Source organism: Cetorhinus maximus, chromosome 8 (genome assembly GCF_964194155.1).
Source record: "Cetorhinus maximus chromosome 8, sCetMax3.hap1.1, whole genome shotgun sequence".
Classification (NCBI taxonomy): domain Eukaryota; kingdom Metazoa; phylum Chordata; class Chondrichthyes; order Lamniformes; family Cetorhinidae; genus Cetorhinus; species Cetorhinus maximus.
Genome location: NC_135886.1, coordinates 142,575,785 through 142,600,464, shown reverse-complemented (window position 1 = coordinate 142,600,464; position 24,680 = coordinate 142,575,785). Strand labels below are relative to the sequence as shown.

Genomic DNA, 24,680 nt, shown 5'->3' with positions numbered 1-24,680 from the left:
CCCGTCTCATTATTTACACATTCCCGGGAAACGCACCATTCTTATGGTGGGCGGGCTGTCATTGGCCCGCTCGCCATCACCCCGCTGTTGCATCACGCCGGCCACCATCTTTAAAAGGCAGCGGCCAGCAAAGCGCTCATCGCCACCAGCTCACCACCGCTGCCTGGGCGACATGGTCAGCAAAGCAAAAAAGGCTGTAGCCGCCCCCTCGCTTCAACGTCAGGTCTCTTGAGTGACTGCTGGATGCCGTGGAGGCCCACCGGGATGTCCTGTACCTCCTCTCTAGCTGCAGGATGGGCAGCAATGTCACCAACCCGGCTTGAGAGGCGATGGCAGCGGTGGTCAGCACAAACGCCCTGCAGAGGAGGACAGCCACCCAGTGCCACAAGAAGATGAATGATCTCCTCCGTTCCACCAGGGTAAGTCACTCTTTTCATCACTCGCACACACTCACAAACCCATCACACACCCACAGGGCCCTCACTCACTGCCAGTTCAAGGGACATCACCATTCACTCTCTCACACTCACCTTCATTGTCCTCATCCTGTCCATGGGACCACTCACCACCCACACAGGCCAGACATGCTTATCATCTGGCCAGGCAGGCATCCTGATACACTCTCCCCATCTCTATCCATGCAGGACAAACTGGCTCACAACAGGAGGGAAGGGTCGCAGACAGGTGGAGGGATGCCGGAGATCAAAGTCCTTGCAGAATTTGAAAACAGAGCCATCCAGCTGGCCGGCGAGGATCTGGACCGGTCCTGTGCTGACGGTGAGGTCAGCGCTGCTCTACCAAGTGAGGATCCAGCAGTGCGACATCCATCAGACAACCATCCTGTGAGTGATGTGCCTGATTCACAGGCCACTGCCATGTACTAATTATATCCTCTTGCTTCTGCTGGCCCATCACTTCAAGAGCCAATGGAGTCCATGACCCAGGTCCTCCAAGCCAGGTCGGAAGGGACATCCAAAGGGGGACTGGAATGCACGCCCTTATAAGCTTATTCACACCCTCCACCAGCGCAGAGACACAAACCTCAGTGGGACCGAGCTCTAGAATAGGCACGGGATCACATACTGGTGAGCACAGTGCACAGTCTGATCCACAACAGGTGGAGGCAGGGACTTCCCAGGTCCCCGGCACTCGGAGGACTGCTGGAGGCCAGGAACCTGCTGAGTCCGAGTCAGATGATGAGCCTCTGGACTTGGTCATGTCACAGTTGCTGGAGCTGCAAAGGCAAACTCAGGAACATCAGGAAGGGATGTCCGCTGCACTCCTCAGATTGCAAGGCACGATGGAGGAGTCCATCCGTCTTCAGTCTGAGGTGATAGCGCCGACATTGCAACACACCGAGGTCAACACCGGTAGGATGGTGGCCGCCATGGAGACCTTGGTCCAGGACGTTGCTCCTGCACTGCTGCACGGGCTTAACTCCATCACTGATACCATAGTTGGCCTCCAACGGTGTGTACGTGAGGGGGATGCCGGGCAGCTCGAACTCACTCCAGCTTCCCCTTCTCCTCAAGGAGTCAGCCTGGGGTCCCCGGTGCCCATAGGGAGGAGGATCAGCAGGTGCACACCCCAGGTTCATTCATCCAGGTGACTCTGGGAGTGACCGGCCCATCCGAATCCCCTCTTCCTGTGACCTCAGCAGCTCCAGCTCCACAGGCCGAGGAGGGTGCCACTGACACACAGCAGGACCCCAAAAGCAGGCTGGGACCCTCCAGCTCTCAGCCCTCCAGAGGACGCCCGCCAATGTCATCACAGACAGGGCGTCACAGTCAGCAGGCTGCCTCCACCTCCGCTGTGGATGTCGGGGGAGCATCAAGGCAGGGTTAGGACAGTTAAGGAGAATTAGTTGCACAGCCTGGGCACGGGTGTTAATCACTTGTACATACTGTTCACTATTGTTAATAAACTCCCAAGAATGTCTCCCTGCCTATGGCTTCTTGTTCTGATGAGCAGTGTTCTTGTCACTCAGATGTGAAACCTTTCTGCACAAGATAAAGGCAGGTGTCTCAGTCCAGGGCCTCTTCCCTGTGTCTGTGCAGCCTTCAGACCAAAGTGATGGTCCAGCCTCACACTCCCTGCACACATTACTGATACTTGCACCTCGATGGTGCTGACACCATCCAGGATAAAGCAGTCTGCCTGATTGGCACCCCTTCCACAAACATTCATTCCCTCCACCACCGACACACAGTAGCAGCAGTGTGTAACATCTACAAGGTGAACTGCAGGAATTCACCAAGGCTCCTTAGGCAGCACCTACCAAACCCACGACCACTACCATCTAGAAGGACAAGGGCAGCAGATAGATGGGAACACCACCACCTGGAAGTTCCCCTCCAAGTCACACACCATCCTGACTTGGAAATATATCGCTGTTCCTTCACTGTCGCTGGGTCATAATCCTGGAACTCCCTCCCTAACAGCACTGTGGGTTTACCTACACCACATGGACTGCAGCGGTTCAAGAAGGCAGCTCACCACCACCTTCTCAAGGGCAATTAGGGATGGGCAATAAATGCTGGCCTAGCCAGCGATGCCCACGTGATTTCAACTTAATTTCATGTTAATGGAAATAATATCTTCAGGAAAGTACGGCTTCAGCCCATTATTAGAGAGTCAGTATGAGTGGCTGACAGGCAAAAACCCTTACAGGTTTGATGGAAGATTGGTGATGAAGAGGGAATTGCACATGGCACAACCTCCAATCCTCAGTCATTAAGTAATGAGCGGAACCATCATAAATCAGCTCATTGATCATCTGATGTGAGAATGGAGGTTTTTTGAAAATATTTTTGGGGAATATTATGTTATTCTGCGAAGAAGGTTGCGTTTCTGTGTGTAAATGATTTAATTAAACTGGGGAAAGGTTACTAGAAGACAGGTTGTCTGGGAAGTTTAGAACATTAAAGAATAGAGGTGTAAGGTTTGTGCTTTGGTAATCAGATATGTTAGATCTAACATTTGCATTTTTAGTCAGGTTGAGAGTTATTTGAATATCAAAGTTAAGTCAGAGATGACAGGAAATATTTTTGCATCTTACAGGAGTTGCATGTGTAAAGAGAAGAGGGTTTATTACATTTTATTGACCCGAAAGCAGAGTCAAAATAGAAACACCAAAGATTTTACATATGGAAGGATTTAAGTTTCAAAGAGGTGTGAGAACAATGGAACCTGAAATGAAAGGGGGGGAAAAAGGTATTTTAGAGTTACTGTTGAAAGCTTAAAGGGGTTGGTAGCTGCTGGCTGTTAGCTGTAGCCTATTGGGTATATGAGGAAGATTTCCTGGAAACAGCTCTAGGCTGGGAGAAGTTTGAATCAGCCATCAGTCAAGCCAGAAAAGTACTGGCCTGCAAAAAGCAGTCTTGGGGTTCAACAGCAGCGTGGGAGTTCAAGAGTGTGGTATGCCTTTATTAAACCTACAGCAGTGTGCCTTGGGTATTATTACTGGATTTTTATAGTTAAACATCCAAAATAAAACTTGTAATTTTTAAAATCCCAAAAGTGTTACTGGACTTCTTGTTGCTGAGGTCAGTACGTTTTCTTCCTGTTTTCAGAATACAAAAAAAAAAGGTATGGCTTGTAAGCCAAATTTCCCTCTGGGATTTGGTTTATGCAACAATTAACATCTGCTGTGGTCATAACACTGAGCTACACTGCCAGATATCAACAATACATGTAGCACAAGGTTTGTTATCATTAAATACCTTATTGGGTGTCGTGAGAATGGGTCCAAACTCATTGTACAATTCTTCAGTATCACACCGCAGGTAGTCTCCAGAGTTTTCTAGAAACTTCTCGATTTCTTGTAGAGCTCCCTTTGCTCCTTCCTGTGACTGACACTTGTCCATGGGCTGAGAGGCGAGGAGGTAAGCACCTTCATCACACCATTGCAGAACCTGTAAGTAGGACAGAACCAGAGCTATCTACATGAATTGCAACGATGTTCTTCCAGATTTAGACCCGGCTTGTTCCTGTCCCCTTCAATTAGAATCACAACTCATCAGAAAGACATTCGGCTGGTATTGAGGAAAAGCGTGGGTGCTGGATTTGGGCTCATTGCCTCATCCGAATAGATGAATTAGGAGCAGGAGTAGGCCATTCAGCCCCTTGAGCCTCCTCCGCCATTCAATAAGATCATGGCTGATCTGATTTTGGCCTTAATCCACATTCCGCCTCTCACCCCCCCCCACCACCGCCAGCCCCCCGCTAGCCCCACCCCCCTCCCCCCCACCTCTCCCCCAACCCGATAACCTTTGACTCCCTTGCTAGCCAATAATCTACCTACCTCTGCCTTAAAAATATTCAATGACCCTGCCTCCACTGCTCTCTGGGGAAGAGAGTTCCAAAGACTCACAACCCTCTGAGAGAAAACATTTCTCCTCATCTCTGGGAGACTCCTTATTTTTAAACTGTGTCCCCTGGTTCTAATCTCTCCCACAAGGGAAACATCCTTTCAGCATCCACCTTGTCAAGTCCCCTCAGGATCTTATATGTTTCAATAAGATCACCTTTCATTCTTTTAAACTTGAATGGAGACAGGCCCAATCTGCACAAACTTTCTCCCATCCCAGGCAACAGTCATGCAAGATTTCTCTGAGCTGCTTCTAACACATTTATATCCTTTCTTAAATAAGGAAACCAAAACTGTACACAGTACTCTAGATGTGGTCTCATCAATTCCCTGTACAAGTGGAGCAAAACACCGCTACTTTTATATTCCATTCCCCTTGCAATAAAAAACAGCATTCCATTTGGCTTCCTAATCACTCGCTGTACCTGCATATTAACATTTTGTGATTCACCTACCAGGACACCCAGATCCCTCTGTACCTCAGAGTTCTGCAATCTCTCTGTATTTAAATAATATGCTGTTTTTCTATTCTTCTTGCCAAAGTGGACAGGTTCACATTTTCCCACATCATACTCCATCTGCCAAATGTTTGCCCACTCACTTAACCTGTCTACATCCCTCTGCAGGCTCCTTATGGTGCTCGTCACCACTTACTTTCGTACCTGTCTCTGTCTCATCAGCAAATTTAGCAACCATCCTTTCGTCCAAGTCATTGATACAAATTATAAATAGTTGAGGCCCCAGCACTGATTCCTGTGGCACTCCACCCATCGCGTCTTGCCAACCCAAAAATGACTCATTCATGCCTACTTTTGGTATTCTGTTAACTAACCAATCCTCTATCCTTGCTAATATGTTACCCCCTACACCATGAGCTCTTATTCTGCATAGTAATCTTTGATGTGGCACCTTGTCAAATGCTTTCTGGAAATCTACATATACACATCCACAGGTTCCCCTCTATCCATGTTGCTCGTTACTTGTTCAGTGAATTCCAATAAATAAGCCAAACATGATTTCCCTTCCGCAAAACCACGTTGACTCTGCTTTATTGCGCTGAGATTTTCTAAGTGCCCCGCTATAACTTCCTTAATAATAGGTTCCAGCATTTTCCGAAAAAACAGATATTAGACTAACTGGCCTGTAGATTCCTGCTTTCTGTCTCCCTCTTTTCTTGAATAGAGGAGTCACATTCACTATTTTTCAATCTGTTGGGACCATTCCAGAATCTAGGGCACTTTGGAAAATTAAAACCAATGCATCTAGTATCTCAGCATCCACTTCTCCTAAGGCCCTAAGTTGATACCCATCAGAACCTGGGGACTTGTCAGCTTTTAGCTCCAATAATTTTCTCAGTTCCCTTTCCCTGGTGATTGTAATTATTTTTATTTTCTCCCTCCCTTTTGCCACCTGATTCACACTTATTTCTCAGATGTTATTTGTATCTTCTACGGTGAAGACCAATGCAAAATATTTGTTCAATTCATCCACCATTACCTTATTGTCTATTATTAATTCCCCATTCTCAATCTCTAGAGGACCAATGTTCACTTTACTTACTCTTTTTCTTTTTAAATACCTGTAGAAACTCTATCTGTTTTTATATTTATAGCTAGCTTTCTCTCGTACTCAAATTTCTCCCTCCCTATTAATCTTTTAATCATTCTTTGCTCTTTTTCATATTTTGTCCAAAGATACTATCTTTAATTTGTTTAGTTAGCTATGGATAGTCTGTCCTTCCAATAGAAGCTCTCTTTCTCACTAGAATGTATCTTTTCTGAGTATTCTGAAAGATCTCCTTAAATGTCTGCCACTACATCTCTACTGACCTATCCCTTACCCTAATTTCCTCATTCACTTTAGCCAGCTCTGTCTTCATGCTCTCATAATTGCCCTTATTTAAATTTAAAACACTAGTCTTAGATCCACTCTTCTCTGTGAACATCAATCATATTATGATCTCACTGTTACCTGGGGACGCCTTCACTATGAGGTAATTAATTAATCCCGTCGCACTGCACATTACAAGATCTAGCATAGCCTGCTCCCTGCTTAGCTCCAGAACGTGCTGCTTTAAGAAATTTCCCCCAAAACACTGTGAACTCATCATCCAGATGTTTCAGATTACCAACATCTACATCTATTTTGTTTTTGTCCTTTTTGTTGAAGTCAACAGTGAGGAAAATTGGTCTTGGGTGTCAAACAGGCAGCCTATCTGTTCTTGGCCATTTTGTGTTACTGTCCCGCAAGCATTCTCACCCTCTGCCTTGGAAAACTGTTTGCTTTCATTTCTCCTCATGCTGCCCTCCAGTGCTCCTTATTAAAGGTGGCCCTTTGCCCTTTCAGCCATCTAACTCATCTTTCTATGGCACTTCTTAAAAATCATTCATGGGACATGGGCGTCCCTGGCTAGGCCAGCATTTATTGCCCATCCCTACTTGCCCTTGAGAAGGTGGTGGTGAGCTGCCTTCTTGAACCGCTGCAGTCCATGTGGTGTAGGGACAGCCACAGTGCTGTTAGGCAGCAAGTTCCAGGATTTTGACCAGTAACAGTGAAGGAATGGTGAGTTCCAAGTCAGGATGGTGAGTGACTTGGAGGGGAATTTCCAGGTGGTGGCATTCCCATCTATCTGCTGCCCTTGTCCATCTGGATGGTAGCAGTCATGGGTTTGAAAGGTGCTGTCTAAGGAGCCTTGTTGAGTTTCTGCAGTGCATCTTGTAGATGGTACATACTGCTGCTACTGTGTGTCGGTGGTGGAGGGAGTGGATGTTTATGGATGTGGCGCCAGTCAAACTGGCTGCTTTGTCCTGGACGGTGCTCTGCTTCTTGAGTGTTGTAGGAGCTGCACTCATCCAGGCAAGTGGAGAATATTCAATCACACTCCTGAATGTGCCTGGTCAATGGTGGACAGGCTTTGGGGAGTCAGGTGGTGAGTTACTTGCTGCAAGGTTCCTAGCCTCTGACCTGCTCTTGTAGCCACAGTATTTATATTGCTAGCCCAGTTGTTTCTGGTCAATGGTAACCCCTAGGATGTTGATAGTGGGGGGATCAGTGATGGTAATGCCATTGAATATCAAGTGGTGATGGTTGGATTCTCTCTTGTTGGAGATTGCCTGGCACTTGTGTGGCATGAATGTTACTTGCCACTTGTCAGTCCTACTATCACACCTTTTGGAATGATGAGATATTTTTTATAAATTATGGGTATATGAGCAGAGATTCATTTAGTCTTTTTTATTTATTTTTATTAATTAATTGAACTTAAACCCCACCAGCTGCTGTATTAAAGGATTTGAACCCATGCCCCTGCATTATTAGTCCAATGACATTACAACTATGGCACCATCTCCCAAGAATGCACTACCTGATTGGGTAATTAGAGGTACAGATTCAACAAGAACATTCAAAAGGGAATTGGATAAACACTCAAAGGAGACATGAATGCAGGGCAATGGGGAAAGGGTGGGAGAGTGGGGTAACTGAATTGTTCTTTAAAAGAGCCAGTGTAAACCCGATGGACCGAATTACTTCTTTCTCAGCTCTACTGTTAGATGATTCTACAGGTTTATACAAAGTTAGCTGTCTGCTATTGAAAGGGTTAAACCCTGCTTTACCAATAGAGGATGTTAAAGGATTTTATTTCAGATCTCCAGCATCCACAGTATTTTGCTTTTATTTTATGTTAAATAATTTGTTTGCTAACATCACTACAACAACTATTTATATAGCGCTTTCAACATAGTAAAATATCCCAAGGTGCTTCACAGGGGCAGAATCTGCTAATAAATTGACACCGAGCCACACAGGGAGATATCAGGACAGGTGGCTAAATGGTTAGTCAAAGAGGTAGGCTTTAAAAAACAACAAAGGAGGAGAGAGAGGCAAGGATCAGAGAGGTTTGGTGGGGTGGGGGTGGATTACAGAGTTACAGCCGAGACAGATTAGAGCACAGCCACCAATATTGGGGCAAAGCTAGTGAGGGATGCACAAGAGGCCAGATTGGGTGCAAGGGAGGCACCAACAATGATTTCTAAGTTCAAGAAGTACAGTTGGCAAACAAGAAGATCATTATATTAATAATAAATTAGAACACTTGACATGATTCAACATTGCAGTCATTTTCTTGGAAGTTTAGTGGCATCCTGCCTCTCAGTGAAAGAAGAAGTACATCAAAAACAAAAGGCTCTTCACACTCATTGAAAAATCAGGCTGAGCCACAGTGCCAAGTGGATAGGCCAACAGGGAGGCAACATCAATGTAGACAGATGATTCATGATCATCCCAATGAACCAGCCACTTATTACTTCACAACTCTCTGCTGACAGCTGCTGTGCCAAAGTATAAGGCCATAGGGTTTCCAACCTGTCTGCTAAGGTTGTGGGAGCGGAGTGAGGGCAATTCCAATAAATTTCCCAGCCCAAATCTTTTATGAGGAGCTTCTTGGTATCAGTCTGACTGTCAATACTGCCAACTTTTTTTTTCATGTTTGTTCAAGGGATGTGGGCAGCGCTGTCTAGGCCAGCATTTATTGCCTAGCCCAAATTTCCCACAAGGAGGTGGTGGTGAGCTGCCTTCCTGAACCGCTGCAGTCTATATGGTGTAGGTACACCCACAGTGCTGTTAGGGAGGATTTTGACCCAGCAACAGTTAAGGAGCTGTGACATATTTCTAAGACAGGGTGGTGTGTGGCTTGGGAGTGCAGGTGGTGCCCTTGTCCTTTTAGGTGGTAGAGGAAGTGGGTTTGGAAGGTGCTGTTGAAGGAGCCTTGGTGAATTCCTGCAGTGCATCTTGTATATGGTACACACTGCTGCTACTGTGCAGGAGTGGTGGAGGGAGTGAATGGTGAAGGTGGTGCCAAACAAGTGGGCTGATTTGTCCTGGATGGTTTCAAGCTTCTTGAGTGTCATTGGAGATGCACTCATCCAGGCAAGTGGGGAGTATTCCATCACACTCCTGGTTTTTGCCTTGTAGATGGTGAATAGGTTTTGGAGAGTCAGGAGGTGAGTTACTCACCACAGGATTCCCAGCCTCTGACTTGCTCCTGTAACCACAATATTTATATGGCTAGTCTAGTTCAGTTTCTGGTCAAACCCCCAGGAAGCTGGGATTCAGTTAGGAATTCAGCGATGGTAATACCATTGAATGAGAAGGGGAGATGGTAGATTCTCTCTTGTTGGAGATGGTCATTGCCTGGCATGAATGCTACTTGCCACTTGTCAGCCTAAGCCTGGATATTGTCCAGGTCTTGCTGCTTATGGACATGGACTGATTCAGTATCTGAGGAGTTGCAAATGGTGCTGAACATTGTGCAATCATCAGTGAAAAAAAACACTTCTGACCTTATGATGGAAGGAAGATCATTGATGAAACAGCTGAAAATGGTTGGGCCGAGGACACTACCCTGAGGAACACCTGCAGTGATGTCCTGGAACTAAGATGACTGAACTCCAACAACCACAACCACCTTCCTTTGTGCTAGGTATGACCCCAATCAATGGAGAGTTTTCCCCTGATTCCCATTGACACCAGTTTTACTAGGGCTCCTTGATGCCACACTCGGTCAAATGTGGACTTGATGTCAAGGGCAGTCACTCTCACCTCACCTCTTGAGCTCAGTTCTTTTGTCGATTTTTGGACCAAGGCTGTAAAGAGGTCAGGAGCTGAGTGATCCTGGTGGAACCCAAATTGAGCGTAGTGAGCAGGTTATTGCTGAGTAAGTGCTGCTTGATAGGACAGTCGATGACACCTTCCGACACCTTGCTGATGATCGAGTGTAGACTGATGAGGTGGTAATTCAATGGGTTGGATTTGTCCTGTTTTTTGTGCACAGGACATACCTGAGCAATTTTCTACATTGCCAGGTAGATGCCAGTGTTGTAGATGTACTGGAACAGTTTGGCTAGGGGTGCGGCAAGTTCTGGAGCACAAGTCTTCAGTACTATTATCGGAATGTCATCAGGGACCACAGCCTTTGCTGTATCCAGTGTCTTCAGCTCTTTCTTGAAATCACGTTGGATTAATTGAATTGGCTGAAGACTGGCATCCGTGATGCTAGGGACCTCGGGAGGAGGCTGAGATGGATCATCCTCTTGGTACAACCGGCTGAAGATTGTTGCAAATGCTGCAGCCTTATCTTTTGCACTGATATGCTGGGCTCCCCCATCATTCAGTAAAGGGATAACAAAAATAAAAATACCTGGAAAAACTCAGCAGGTCTGGCAGCATCTGCGGAGAGGAACACAGTTAACGTTTCGAGTATTCAGTATAGGGATATTTGTGGAACCTCTTCTCCAGTTAATTGTTTAACTGTCCACCACCATTCGCAACTGGATGTGGCAGAACTGCAGAACTTAGATCTGATCTGTTGGTTGTGGAGTCGCTTAGCTCCATCTATCGCTTGCTGCTTACGCTATTTGGCACGCAGGCAATCCTGTGTTGTAGCTTCACCAGGTTGTCACCTAATTTTTAGGTGTGCCTAGTGCTGCTCCTGGCATGCCCTCCTGCACTATTCATTGAACCATGATTGATCCCCTGGCTTGATGATAATGGTAGAGTGGGGGGTATGTCAGGTCATGAGGTTACAGATTGTGGTTGAGTACAATTCTGCTGCTGCTGATGGCCCACAGTGCCTCATGGATGCCCAGTCTTGAGTTGCTAGATCTGTTCAAAATCTATCCAATTTAGTACAGTGGTACTGCCACACAACATGATGGAGGGTATCCTCGATGTGAAAATGTGACTTCGCCTCCACAAGAACTGTCCAGTGGTCACTCCTACCGATACTGTCATGGGCAGATGCATCTGCGGCAGGCAGGTGGGTGAGAACGAGGTCAAGTAGGTTTTTCCCTCTTGCTGGTTCCCTCACCTGCTGCCGCAGACCCAGTCTAGCAGCTATGTCATTTAGGACTTGGCCAGCTTGGTCAGTAGTGGTGCTACTCTTGGTCATGGACATTGAAGCCCCCCACCCAGACTACATTCTGTGCCCTTGCCACCCTCAATGCTTCCTCCAAATAGTGTTCAAAATGCAGGAGGACTGATTCATCAGCTGAGAGGGGGCGGTAGGTGTAATCAGCAGGAGGTTTCCTTGCCCATGTTTGACCTGATGCCATGAAGTCTCATGGGGTCCAGAGCTGATGTTGCAGCCTTCCAAGCCAACTCCCTCTCAACTATATACCACTGTACCACCACCTCTGCTGGGTCTGTCCTGATGGCGGTGTCTGGGACATAATCTGTAAGGTATGTTTCCATGAGTATGACTATGTCAGGCTGCTGCTTGCCTAGTCTGTAGGACAGCTCTCCTAATTTTTGCACTAGCCTCCAGATGTTAGTAAGGGGGACTTTGCAAGGTCAACAGGGCTGGATTTGCCATTTTCATTTCTGGTGCCTAGTTCAATCCCAGGTGGTCTGTCCGGTTTCATTCCATTTGGCCTTCATAGAGGTTTGTTACAACTGAGTGGCTTGCTGGGCTATTTCACAGGGCAGTTAACAGTCAGTCACATTGCTGTGGGGTCTGGGGTCTCATGTAGGTCAGACCAGGTAAAGATGGCAGATTTCCTTCCCTAAAGGACATTTGTGAATGGCTATACCTGTCTCTTTGCTCATACATTCTATTGCAGATACTGGGTGAGGCTGAGGTCTAAACTTGGATCTCCTAGACAGTCCAAACAACTAAGCTTGCAGGCACTCAATAGATTTTAATGTTGATGCAGATAAGCTAAAGGAGGTGCTATAATAAATAAAACTCTGAGATAGCTTACCTGCTGCAGCTGGGTGTGCAGTTCCAGTGATTTGTTAAGGGTGATGTATTTGCTCCTCATTTCATCAACTAAGTCATCACAGCAGTGACGGAGCTCGTTACATTTCTCACGGATTAAATCCTCTGCATAATGGCGATTGGCAATCAACTGGTTACCTTGCGAGACCAGAACCTGGGCTTTCCCAATTAATTCCTGTGAAGAACACACTCCATTTAAATTGTGTGAAAGCATCAGCAGCAATTGGTCCTCTGGTGATAGTTGGACCATCATTTTATTCTACATGATCATAGAGTAATATAGCACAGAAGGGGCAAAATCAGCTCATGTCCCTGTATCAACAATTTGAATGAACTATCCAATTAATCCCATTCCCCTGTTCTTTCTCCATAGCCTTGCAACCAAGAAAGAAAAAAAAACAGTTTGGACCAGTGCTCTTTTTCCCAGTTTTTACTGTGTTCCATTTTGAGATATACAAGACCAGTCTGAACCACTGCTCTTATTTCCCAGTTTTCACTGCTTTTCCTTCTGGGAAATTTTCCCCTCTTCAGGATTTATCCAATTCTCTTTTGGAAGTTACTGTTAGATCACTTCCCTCACTCTTTCTGGCAGAACATTCCAGATTATATTAACCTAATCTACGCCAATTTTCCTCACTCTAAATGAGCAAGTTTTGATAATGTTTCTGCCCGGTTTTGAACTGAGGACCTTTCACGTGTTAGGCGAACGTGACCGCTACACTAAAGAAACAACTGACTTAAAAAGGAACTCAACTGAAAGACAGCAGCTTTCTCTTAGTGGTGTATGGCATGTTCACCTTGACTTTCATGCTCAAACCCTGGAGTGGGAGTTGAACCCAGTACCTTGTGACTCAAAGCAAGAGTGCCACCAACTGAGCCACCGCTTTCTGAGGTTATAATCACAGGTAGGACCCTGAGTTACTATCAATTTAGTGAGTAGGTGTAAAAGATCACTGTGCATTACTGATCAGTGCAGAGGGGGTATTGTCACTAGACTAGTATTCCAGAGACCCAGGATAATCCTCTGGGGACCTGGGTTCAAATCCCACCAAAGCAAATGGTGAAAATTGAGTTCAATACATTTTTTAAAAGTCTGATGATGACTATGAAATGATTGTTGTAAAAAAAAAGTAGCAACCAGCACTGAGAGAGATTGTGTTAGAGAGTTTGTGAAATCAGCTCTGCAATAAACCAAGAGCAAAAAAAAAGTAACAATTTCACCTATAAATCCCAATTCAGATTACAAGACGATCGTATATGAAGAAACAGCCCATTGGATAGTTAGGGGAAATACAATGAATGTACAGAATGCAGGTATTCAAAAAGCTCTACCTCACAGAGGCTTGTTAAAACGTTAGTGTTTAGTGTGGGGGAAATGTAATTGGGTTAATGATTGACAGACAGTTTGTTCACTGTCGCTGGGTCAAAATCCTGGAGCTCCCTCCCTAACAGCACTGTGGGTGTATCTACACCACATGGACTGCAGCGGCTCAAGAAGGCGGCTCACCACCACCTTCTCGAGGGCAACTAGGGATGGGCGATAAATGCTGGGCCCAGCCAGCGACGCTCACATCCCGTGAAAGAATAAAAATAAAGATTATGGTTGAATGGATGTTACCTGAAGTGGAGAAGTGTTGGAACTGCAATTTTACAGGGGTTCTTGTGTTTAATTTTGTCTCCAATATTTTACATTGATGTGGGCCTGGGTATCAGAATCCCACATCCAAAATTCGAAATAAACATGGACTGTGAGAATTTGAAAACAGACTGAAGGATTGCAAAAGGGGAAGGTTTGGCAGATGGAGAAACAATAGGGAGATGCAATTAAATGTGGATCAGTATCGGAATATACCCAGAAATGTATACTTAACAGAAAGACAATGAAGAATATGGATAAACTAAGGAGCCTCAGGGCTCAAATCCACATAGACCTGTAGATAAAAATGGAATTTGGGGTTTTATAAATAGGAGCATAAAATGCAGGAATGAATAAACTGAGCATTTGTTATGTTAAGTTGGAGTATCTGGTGCATTTTTTTTCTCTCTCTGGAGATGAGATTAAGAGGAGGCCAGATAAAGAAATTCAAAAGGATGGACATGAAGAAACTGTTTCCCCTTGTGGCTGAATCCAGAACAAGAGGTTGGGGGAATAATTGGAAAATAGCTAAAAAAAAAAGGTCAAATAAAGCATTTGGGAGGAATTTTGGAGAATAATGAGAATGTGGAACTTGCTGCCATTTGGAAAGGTTGAAACAGCAAGTACTGGTGCATTTCAAAGGCTTCATGGAGATATGAGGGAGAATAGGGAGATATGGTCATACAAACAACGAATTAGGAGCAGTAGGCCATTCGGCCCCTTGAGCCTGCTCTGCCATTTGATAAAATCATGGCTGCTCTGATTGTGGCCTCAACTCTACTTTCCTGTCTGCCTCCTATGCCCTCTGACTCCCTTGTTGATCAAGAATCTATCTAACTCAGCCTTAAAAATATTCAGTGACCCAGCCTCCACAGCTCTCTGGGAAAGAGAGTTCCACAGACTAACAACCCTCTGACAAAAAAAAAATTCTCCTGATCTCCGCCTTAAATGGGAGATCCCTTATTTTTAAACGGTGTCCCCTAGTCCTAGTCTCTCCCACAAGGGGAAACATCCCTTCACCATCCACCCTGTCAAGTCCTCAGGATCTTATATGTTTCAATAAGATCACCTCTCATTCTTTTAAACCCCAAGAGATACGGATTCAACCTGTCCAATTTTTCCTCATGAGAAAACCGCTTCATCCCAGGAATGAGTGGAGTGAACCTTCTCTGAACTGCTTCGAACGCTATTATATCCTTTCTTGGTCCCGAGATTTGAGATATGGTCTCACCAACACTCTATACAATTGTAGCAGAACTTCCCGACTTTTATACTCCATTCCTCTTGCAATAAACAACAGCGTTCCATTTGCCTTCCTCGCTTTACCTGTTGGGATTCATGTACCAGGACATCCAGATCCCTCTGCACTGCAGGATTCTTCAATCTTTCTCCATTTAAATAAATCAGGTCGGGTCAGAGAAGGTCCGTGTGGAACATAAAAACCAGCAGATGCTGGCTGGGCTGAACGGTCTGCCTCTGCTGTACATTATATGAAATCTCATTGATTTCTACTGATTAATATTTACAGGGTTTGGCTCCGTTCAGTTGAACTGTCGGCTGTAATGACTATGTTACTTTACCTGAGATTGTTCATCAAAGTTACTCAGTTCTCGAAGAGCTTGTTCGGAGTGAGTTACACTGTCGCCAGTTTCTGGGACGTCTCCTTCCTCAGCTGCTAAAAAATCCAAGGCTGCCTTTACCTGCAGAACCAAATTAAAACTGAACACACTCAAGAAGCAAGACGACATGTGAAAATTGTTGCAAAAGAGAACTAGGGAATTTTTCCCTATTTTTAAGTAGTTAACTTCAAATATTTCGCATGAGTATATACCAGATCACCTAGTATCGTGGTGAGTTAAAGTATGTGCTACTTTATAGCAACAACGCTGTCTTACCAACATAAAAAACTGGCTCAGTGGTAGGAAACAAATGCTTTTGCGACAGGAAGGCTGCTTCCAGTGGGGTTCCGCAGGGCTCAGTACTAGGTCCCTTGCTTTTTATGGTTTATATTAATGATTTGGACCTAAATGTAAGGGGGAATGATCAAGAAGTTTGCAGATGACACAAAAATTGGTTGCGCGTTTGATAGCGAGGAGATAGCTGGAGACTGCAGGAGGATATCAATGGACTGGTCAGGTGGGCAGGAAAGTGGCAAATCGAATTCAACCCAGAGAAGTGTGAGGTGATGCATTTGGGGAGGTCAAACCAGGCAAAGGATTACGCAGTTACTGGGAGGACACTGTGAGGTGTAAAGGAAGTGAGGGACCTTGCAGTGAATGTCCACAGATCCCTGAAGGTAGCAGGACAGGTCAATAAGGTGGTTAAAAGGCATACGAAATCCTTTTCTTTATTAGCCGAGGTATAGAATATCACAGCAGGGAGGTTATGCTGGAACTATATAAAACAATAGTTGGGCCACAACTTGAGTACTGTGTGCAATTCTGGTCACCCCATTACAAAAAGGATGTAATGTACGAGAGAGGGTACAGAGGAAGTTTACGAGGACTGGAAAATTGCAGCTATGAGTGAAGATTGGATAGACTGGGGTTATTCTCCTTGGAACAAAGGAGGTTGAGGGGAAATTTGATCGAGATGTACAAAATTGTGAGGGGCCTGGATAGAGTGGATGGGAAGGACCTATTTACTTCAGCAGAGAGGTCAGTGACTAGAGGGCATAGATTTAAAGTGACTGGTAGAAAGATTAGAGGGGAGATGAGGAAATATTTTTTTCACCCAGGGGTTTATGGGGTCTGGAACTCACTGCCTAAAAGGCTAGTAGAGGCAGAAACCCTCAACTCGATTAAAAGGTCTCTGGATATGCACCTCAAGTGCCGTAACCTGCTGGGCTACGGAGCAAATACTGGAAAGTGGGATTAGGCTGGAGGGCTCGTTTTTTGGCCGGTGCAGACACGATGGGCCAAGTGGACTGTTTCTGTGCTGTAAACTTCCTGTAATTTAATAAACAATGTTGGGCAGAAAGAGGAGAACTGGCCCATCAGGCCTTCCACATACTCATCGTGCCTAGAGTGTCATTGGTTTGACTCCTCTTAGTCCCTCTACTTCTGCATAATCTCCTGGGAAAGGCAACAAACAGAGGAACAACTTAAGAGACAAATAAGAGGAAAAGATACTCTGAAAAGAGTAAACAAAATGTGACAGGGGGGTTCTTATAGGATGTAAGTGTTACACTTATAGTTCTTTGCTGCTGTACAGGAGGAATCAGGACCATAGTGTAGTCTTTAGAACATAAGAAATAGGAGCAGGAGTAGGCCATTCGGCCCCTCGAGACAGCTCCTCCTGTCAAGAAGGTCATGACTGATCTGATGTAGCCTTAACTCCACTTTCCTGCCTTTCACCAAAAAACCTTGACTTCCTTGTCAATCAAAAATCTGTCTAACTCAGCCTTGATTGTGTTAAATGACCCAACCTCCGCTGCTCTCTCGGGGAGAGAATTCCAAAGACTAAGGAATAGAAGTAGAGGCGGGGGTAGAGGCTGGGAGATAATGTGACCAGGATACACAATCATAATTCATTGCCCATTTTAACTCATACAATGTAACCTTATTTTTAAATCATACTTTGACGATATTGCTGACAGTTGATAGCAAAAGATGACATTTTGGGACATAGGGAAGGAGAGCAGAAAGTTTCCCTGCAGGGCAAGCTGGGAGACACAACACTACAGTGCTACCACTGGCAGGAGGGCATAATCACATTGTGACACGTTTACATTGGCAGTTTTCATTATAAATGTGCAGATAGACATGTACAATGGAAAATGTTGACACAAATGTGTGACAGAATCGCAGAATCTTTACAGTGCAGAAGGAGCCTATTCAGCCTATCGAGTCTGCATTGGCTCGATGAAGGAGCATTCTACCTAATCCCACACCCCTTATCTTATCCCTGAAACCTTGCACCTTTTTTCTTTTCAGATAGCAATGCAATTCCCTTTTGAATACCTCGATCGAACCGGCCTCTACCACCCTTTCACGATGTCCGTTCCAGACTCCAAACACCCTCTGGGTAAAAAAAAACATTATTTTGAATCTGTGCCCTCTAGTTCTTGATGTACTCGTGAGTGGGAACAGTTTTTCACTATTTACCCTGTCCATACAGGATCTTGAACACCTTTATCAACGCTGCTCTCAACCTTCTTTTCTCCAAGGAAAACAGACTCAACCTCTCCAATCTATCCTTATAGCTACAGTTGTTTGTCCCTGGAACCATTCTTGTGAATCTCCTCTGTAGTCTCTCCAATGCCTTCACATCCTTCCTCAAGTATGGCGCCCAGGACTGAATGCAGTGCTCCAGATGAGGCCTAACTAGTTTCTTATACAAGTTCAACATGACCTCCTTCCTCTTGTACTCAGTGCCACTATTAATAAAACCTAGGATATCATGGGCAGGATATTGAGTTCGGCAAGCAGGGGGGCGGGGCCCGCTCGCCAACACGTAAAATGACACGGGATGACGTTGGGCGGAACTCTCCACGTCACCCCGCGTCATTGCAATTTTCAGGTCGGCGGGGGCGCAGCCGAGTTAGCTGTGTGCCCGCCGACCTATCAACGGCCAATTGAGGCCATTTAAAAATGAATTGAAGTAGTTAAATGGCCTGCTCATCCAACCTTAAGGTTGTCGGGCAGGCCGGGAGCCCTGGCGGGCTTCAGAAAAAGCATCAAACCTCATCCACGGGCGGGATGAGGTTTCACGTAGGTTTTTAAAAGTTTAATAAAAATTTAATTAAAAGTGATGGACATGTCCCAACTCATGTGACAGTGTCACATGTCAGGGGACATGTCAGGGAAATTTTATATTTCTATATTTCACATTCTTGAATTTGGCGCCGATCTCCCTGAGGCAGCACTTAGCGAAAGAGCGCACTCTTGGCTTAGGCTTAGGGAATCCCATCCACCCCCCCCCTCCCCACCGCCCGCACGGGGAGTGCATAGCGCTTCCTGGTGGACGTCACGCTGGGTGGGCCTTAATTGGCCCTCCCACTTAAAATGGCAGCACGCCACCAATCGGGGGCATGCGCCCACTCCTGAACATCCACCCCCGATGGGGGGAAAATTCTTCCCCATATGTTTTACTAACTACTCTCTCAACATGCTCTGCTACCTTCAATGACTTATGTACATACCAACTGAGGTCCCTCTGTTTCTACACAGGGAGTCTAACACTTGACTGACTGATGTCAGCAGTACATCATCAACTATGTCATATATTAGCATATCTCCTCTGTTAACCCTTTATACTACACTGGGCTTATCTTTACACCCTTTTTTGAATAGGAGTGTGACATTTGCAATTCTTCAGTCCTCTGGCATCAGCCCTGATGGAAGATTGGAAAATTATGGCCCGTGCCTCCACAATATCCAGTCTCACTTGCCTCAGTAACATCGGATGCATCTCATTTGGCCTTACTATCTTTTCAACTTAACGTACAGACAGCCTATCCAATACATCCTGCTTCTCAATTTTTCAAATCCTTCATGTATCTGAACTACTCCTCTTTCACTAGGACCTGCACAACATCATCTTCCTTGTTTAAGACAGATAAAAATTATTTATTTAATACCTCAGCCATGCCCCCTGCCTTAATGTGCAAATCCCCTTTTTGGTCCCCAGTCAACTTCACCCTTCCTTTACACACCCTTTTACTGTTTATATGCCTATAGAAGACTTCTTTTGATTCCCTTTAATGTTAGCGGCCAGTCTCTTCTCATACTCTCTATTTACTTCTCTTATTCCCCTCGGAACCTTCTAAATTCAACGTGGTGCTCAAGCGTATTATCCAACTGACATCTGTCATAAGCACACTTTTTCAGCTTCATCTTAATCTCTATCTCTTTCACCATCCAGCGAGCTCTAGATTTGTTTACCCTACCTTTCTCTCCCATGGGAATATACTGGGCGTTCTGAAACTATCTCTTCTTTAAAGGCAGCCCAAAGTTTTGCCTGATGATCTTTGATTCCAATTTATCTGGGCCACATTCATTCATATCCCATTGGAGCGGGCTTTTCCCCATTTCATTATCCATACTCTGCATTGCTCCTTGTCCTTTTCCATAACCAACCTGAACTATATGATGCAATGATCACTGCCTCCTAACTGTTCCACTACTGACACTTGATTTACTTGGGCCTATCTCATTCCCAAAAACGAGGTCTAACAATGCCTCCTTTCTCATTGGGTTGGAAACATACTACTGTAGAAAATTATCATGAACACACTTTAGGAACTTGTGCCCCTCTCTGCCCTTTACAATATTACTATCCTAGTCCATATATGGATAATTAAAATCCCCCGTTATAACTACTCTATCATTCTTGTGCTTCTCAGTAATTTCCTTGCCAATTTATTCCTCTGTGTCTTCCCCACCTAGTTGGTGGCCCCTCGACTACACCAAACAACAAAACTGCACCCTTCCTTTTCTATATTTCCTGAACACCTTGTACCTAGGGATATTTAGCACCCAGTCCTGTCCTTCTTTGAGCCAGGTCTCTGTTATCACCACATCGTATTTCCATATGGCTATCTGCCACTCACCAATCTTATTTACCACACTGTACACATTTGCGTACATTTACAGTAACCCTCTTATGCTGAACACACTTTATTATTTCCTACTCTCGTACTATCATCTCTCCTAACATTCTTTGCACCTTGATATCCCTCTGTAATATTACCTCTCGGTTCCCACACCCTGGCCAAGTTAGTCCAATAGTACTAGCAAATTGACATGCAAGAAAATTGGTCCTGGCTCTATTTAGATGCAACCCATCCATCCTGTACCATTCCCATATCCTCCAGGACTGGTCCCAACATCCCTGTAATCTGAAGCCCTCCCTCCTGCACCATCTTTCCAGTCACGCATTCATCTGCTTTATCCTCCTGTTTCAATACTCACTTGACTATTGTACCGGGAACATTCCGGAGAGTGCTACTTTACACCTCCTGCATGCTAATTTCCTACCTAGCTCCCTAAACTCTGACTGCAGGGCCACATCCCTCTTTCTGCCTATGTCGTTGGTACAATGTGGACCATGAATGCCGGATGGTCACCCTCCCCTCTCAGGGTGATTAGCAGCTGCTCAGTGACATCCTTGACTCTGGCACCAGGGAGGAAACATACCACCCTGGATTCATGTCTGCAGCTGCCTGAACAACGATCTGCTCCCCTACCTATTGAATCTATCACTATTGCTCTTCCAGTCTTCTTTGTGCCCCCCTGTACAGCTGAGTCAGCCATGGTCCCATGGGCTTAGCTCTGGCTGCACTCCCCCCAGTTGAATCATCGCTTTCATCAGTATTCAGAACTGAATACTGTCTGGAGAGTGAGATACACTCAGGGGTGAGATACTGTTTCTTCTTGATTGTCTGGCGGTCACCCATTCCCTCTCTCCCTGCAGGCTCTTAAGCTGCGGGGTGACTATTCTAGAAACATGCTATCCACAAAGCTCTCAATGGCAAAGACGCGCCGCAATGATGCCAGCTGCTGTTCAAGCTCCGAAACCCGGAGCACGAGCTGCTGTAGCTGAACATATGGTTATCTAGGCACAGGAAATGTCCTGGAGTTCCCACATGTAATAGGATGCGCCCCCAGGGTCAGAACTGCCCCACCTTTCCTCTATCTATTAGATAATAAAATTTATACAGTCATAGAGGTCTACAGCACAGAAAAAGGCCCTTTGGCCCATCGAGTCTGCGCCGGTCAAACAAGTACCTAATTATTCTAATCCCATTTCCCAGCACTAGGACCATAGCCTTGTATGCCACGGCATCGCAACTGCACATCCAAATACTTCTTAAATGTTATGAGGGTTTTTACCTCTTTCAGGCAGTGAGTTCCAGATTCCCACCACCCTCTGGGTGAAAAAATTCTCTCTCACGTCCCCTCTAAACCTCCTGCCCCTTACCTTAAATCTATGCCCCCTGGTTACTGATCCCTCCACCAAGGGGAAAAGTTCCTTCCTGTCTACCCTATCTATGCCCCTCACAATTTTATAGACCTCAATCATGTCCCCCTCAATCTCCTCTGCTCCAGGAAAAATAACCCCAGTCTATCCAATCTCTCCTCATAACTAAAACAGGCAACATCCTGGTAAATCTCCTCTGCACTCTCTCTCGTGCAATCACATCCTTTCTAGAATGCGGATTCCAGAACTGCACGCAATACTCTAGCTGCGGCCTAACCAGCATTTTATACAGTTCCAGCATAACCTCCCTGCTCTTATATTCTATGCCTTGGCTAATAAAGGCTAGTATCCCATATGCTTCATATTCTTAACCACCTTATCTACCTGTCCCACTGCCTTAAGGGACTGGTGGCCATGCACACCGAGGTCCCTCGGATCCTTGGTACTTCCCAGGGTCCTACCATTCATCATGTATTCCTGTGCCTTGTTTGTCCTGCCCAAGTGCATCACCTCACACTTATCCAGATTAAATTCCATTTGGCACTGATCAGCCCATCTGACCAGCCTGTCTATATCCTCCTGTAATCTAAGGCTATCCTCCTCACTATTTACCACCCCACCAATTTTCATGTCATCTGTGAACTTACTGATCAACCCTCCTATATTCAAGTCTAAATCGTTTGTATACACCACAAACAGCAAGGGACCCAACACCGATCCCTGTGGAACCCCAGTGGACACAGGCATCCAATCACAAAAACATCCCTTGACCATCACCCTCTGCTTCCTGCCACTCAGACAATTCTGGATCCAATTTGCCAAATTGCCCTGGATCTCATGGGCTCTTACCTTCGTTATCAGTCTCCCATGCGGAACCTTATCAAAAGTCTTGCTGAAGTCTAAGTAGACTACATCAAATGCATTGCCCTCATCTACAAACCTGGTCACCTCTTCGAAAAATTCGATCAAATTGGTCAGACATGACCTCCCCTTAACAAAACCACGCTGACCGTCCTTGATTAATCCCTGCCTCTCCAAGTGTAGATTAATTCTGTCCCTCAGAATTGCTTCCAATAGTTTCCCCGCCACTGAGGTTAGACTGACTGGCCTGTAGTTCCCTGGTTTATCCCTTCCTCCCTTCTTGAGTAATGGTATCACTTTGGCTGTCCTCCAGTCCTCTGGCACCTCTCCTATGGCCAGAGAGGTATCGAAAATTATTGCAAGCGCCCCTGCTATCTCCTCCCTCGCCTCACTCAATAGCCTGGGATACATTTCATCTGGGCCTGGATATTTATCTACTTTTAAGCCTGCCAGACCACTCAGAACCTCCTCCCTTTCTATACTAATTTCTTCAATTATATCACAGTCCTTCTGCCTGGTTTCCATACCCACATCATCCCTGTCACTTGTGAACACTGACACAAAGTATTCATTTAGAACCCTACCTATGTCTTCCAGTTCCACACACAAATTACCACTATGGTCCTGAATGGGCCCTGCTCTTTCCCTAGTTATCCTCTTACTCTTAATGTACTTATAAAATAACTTTGGATTTTCCTTTTTTTACCTGCCAATGTTTTTTCATGCCCCTTTTTGCTCTCCTAATTTCCTTTTTAAGTTCCTCCCTACACATTCTATACTCCTCTAGGGCTTCCGCTGTTTTGAGCCCTTGGTATCTGCCATCAGCCTCCCTTTTTCTCTTTATCCAATCCTGTATATCCCTCGACATCCAGGGTTCCCTGGATTTGTTGGTCCCACCCTTTATCTTTACTGGAATATGTTGGCCCTGTACTCTCCCTATTTCCTTTTTGAATGAGCCCCACTGCTCTGACGCAGATTTATATATAAGTAACTGCTCCCAGTCCACTCTGGCCAAATCATATCTGATCTTATTAAAATCGGCCTTCCCCCAATTTAGAACTCTGATTTCTGGCCCATTCCTTGTCCTTTTCCATAGCAATCTTGAATCTAACCAAGTTATGATCACTATCTGCAAAATGCTCGCCCACTGATATCCCTACCACTTGCCCGGCTTCATTCCCTAAAATTAAGTCCAGGGCCGCCCCTTTCTTGTAGGACCTTCTACGTACTGGCTTAAAAAGCTCTCCTGGATGCATTTTAAGAATTCCACTCCCCCTAAACATATCACATTATGACTAACCCAGTTAATGTTGGGGAAGTTGAAATCCCCCAATATTACTATCCTATTATTTTTACAGTTCCCTGAAATTTGCCTACATATCTTCTCTCCTATTTCTCTCTGACTGTTTGGGGGCCTATAGTACACTCCCAGCAACGTGATTGCTCCTTTTTTGTTTATCAGTTCTACCCATATGGCTTCATTTGAGGAGCCTTCTAAGATGTCATCCCTCTTTACTGCTGTAATTGATTCCTTGATCAATATTGCAATACCCCCTCCTCTCTTACCTCCTTCCCTGTATCGCTTGAAGACCCTATATCCTGGAATATTGAGCTGCCAATCCTGCCCCTCTCTCAACCACGTCTCTGTGACAGCAATGATATCATACTTCCATGTGTTAATTTGTGCCCTCAACTCATCTGCCTTATTCGTTAGACTCCTTGCATTAAAATAAATATCATCAACCTTGCCAAACTCCCTTGTGCCTTAACTGGCCTTTCTATGATTTCTATGCTTTCCAGACTCACTTGCTTTCTCTTCTAATTTTGGCTGTGCATCTCCCCCTGCTGAACCTCCTCTCAGGATCCCATCCCCCCTGCCAAGTTAGTTTAAATCCTCTCCAAGAGCACTAGCAAACCTCCCCGCAAGGATGTTGGTCCCATTCCGCTTCAGGTGCAACCCGTCCACCTTGTACAGGTCCCATCACCCCCAGAAACAGTCCCAATGTCCCAGAAATCTAAAGCCCTCCCTCCTGCACCATCTCTCCAGCCACGCATTCATCTGGACTAACCTTCTGTTTCTATACTCACTAGCACGTGGCACCGGAAGTAATCCAGAG

The 24,680-nt window shown here is 45.4% G+C and overlaps 1 protein-coding gene across 2 annotated transcripts in view; it reads right to left on the bottom strand.

Moving 5' to 3' along the window:
• The window catches only part of mcf2a (MCF.2 cell line derived transforming sequence a), a 196,748-nt gene that overhangs the window by 59,582 nt on the left and 112,486 nt on the right, over positions 1-24,680 (bottom strand). For both annotated transcript variants that reach the window (XM_078547702.1, XM_078547703.1), the window contains exons 10-12: positions 15,360-15,479; positions 12,127-12,318; positions 3,723-3,914 (exon numbers count right to left, since the gene is read on the bottom strand). In XM_078547702.1, the coding sequence (XP_078403828.1) occupies positions 3,723-3,914; positions 12,127-12,318; positions 15,360-15,479 (504 nt within the window). The remainder of the gene's footprint in view (positions 1-3,722; positions 3,915-12,126; positions 12,319-15,359; positions 15,480-24,680) is intronic.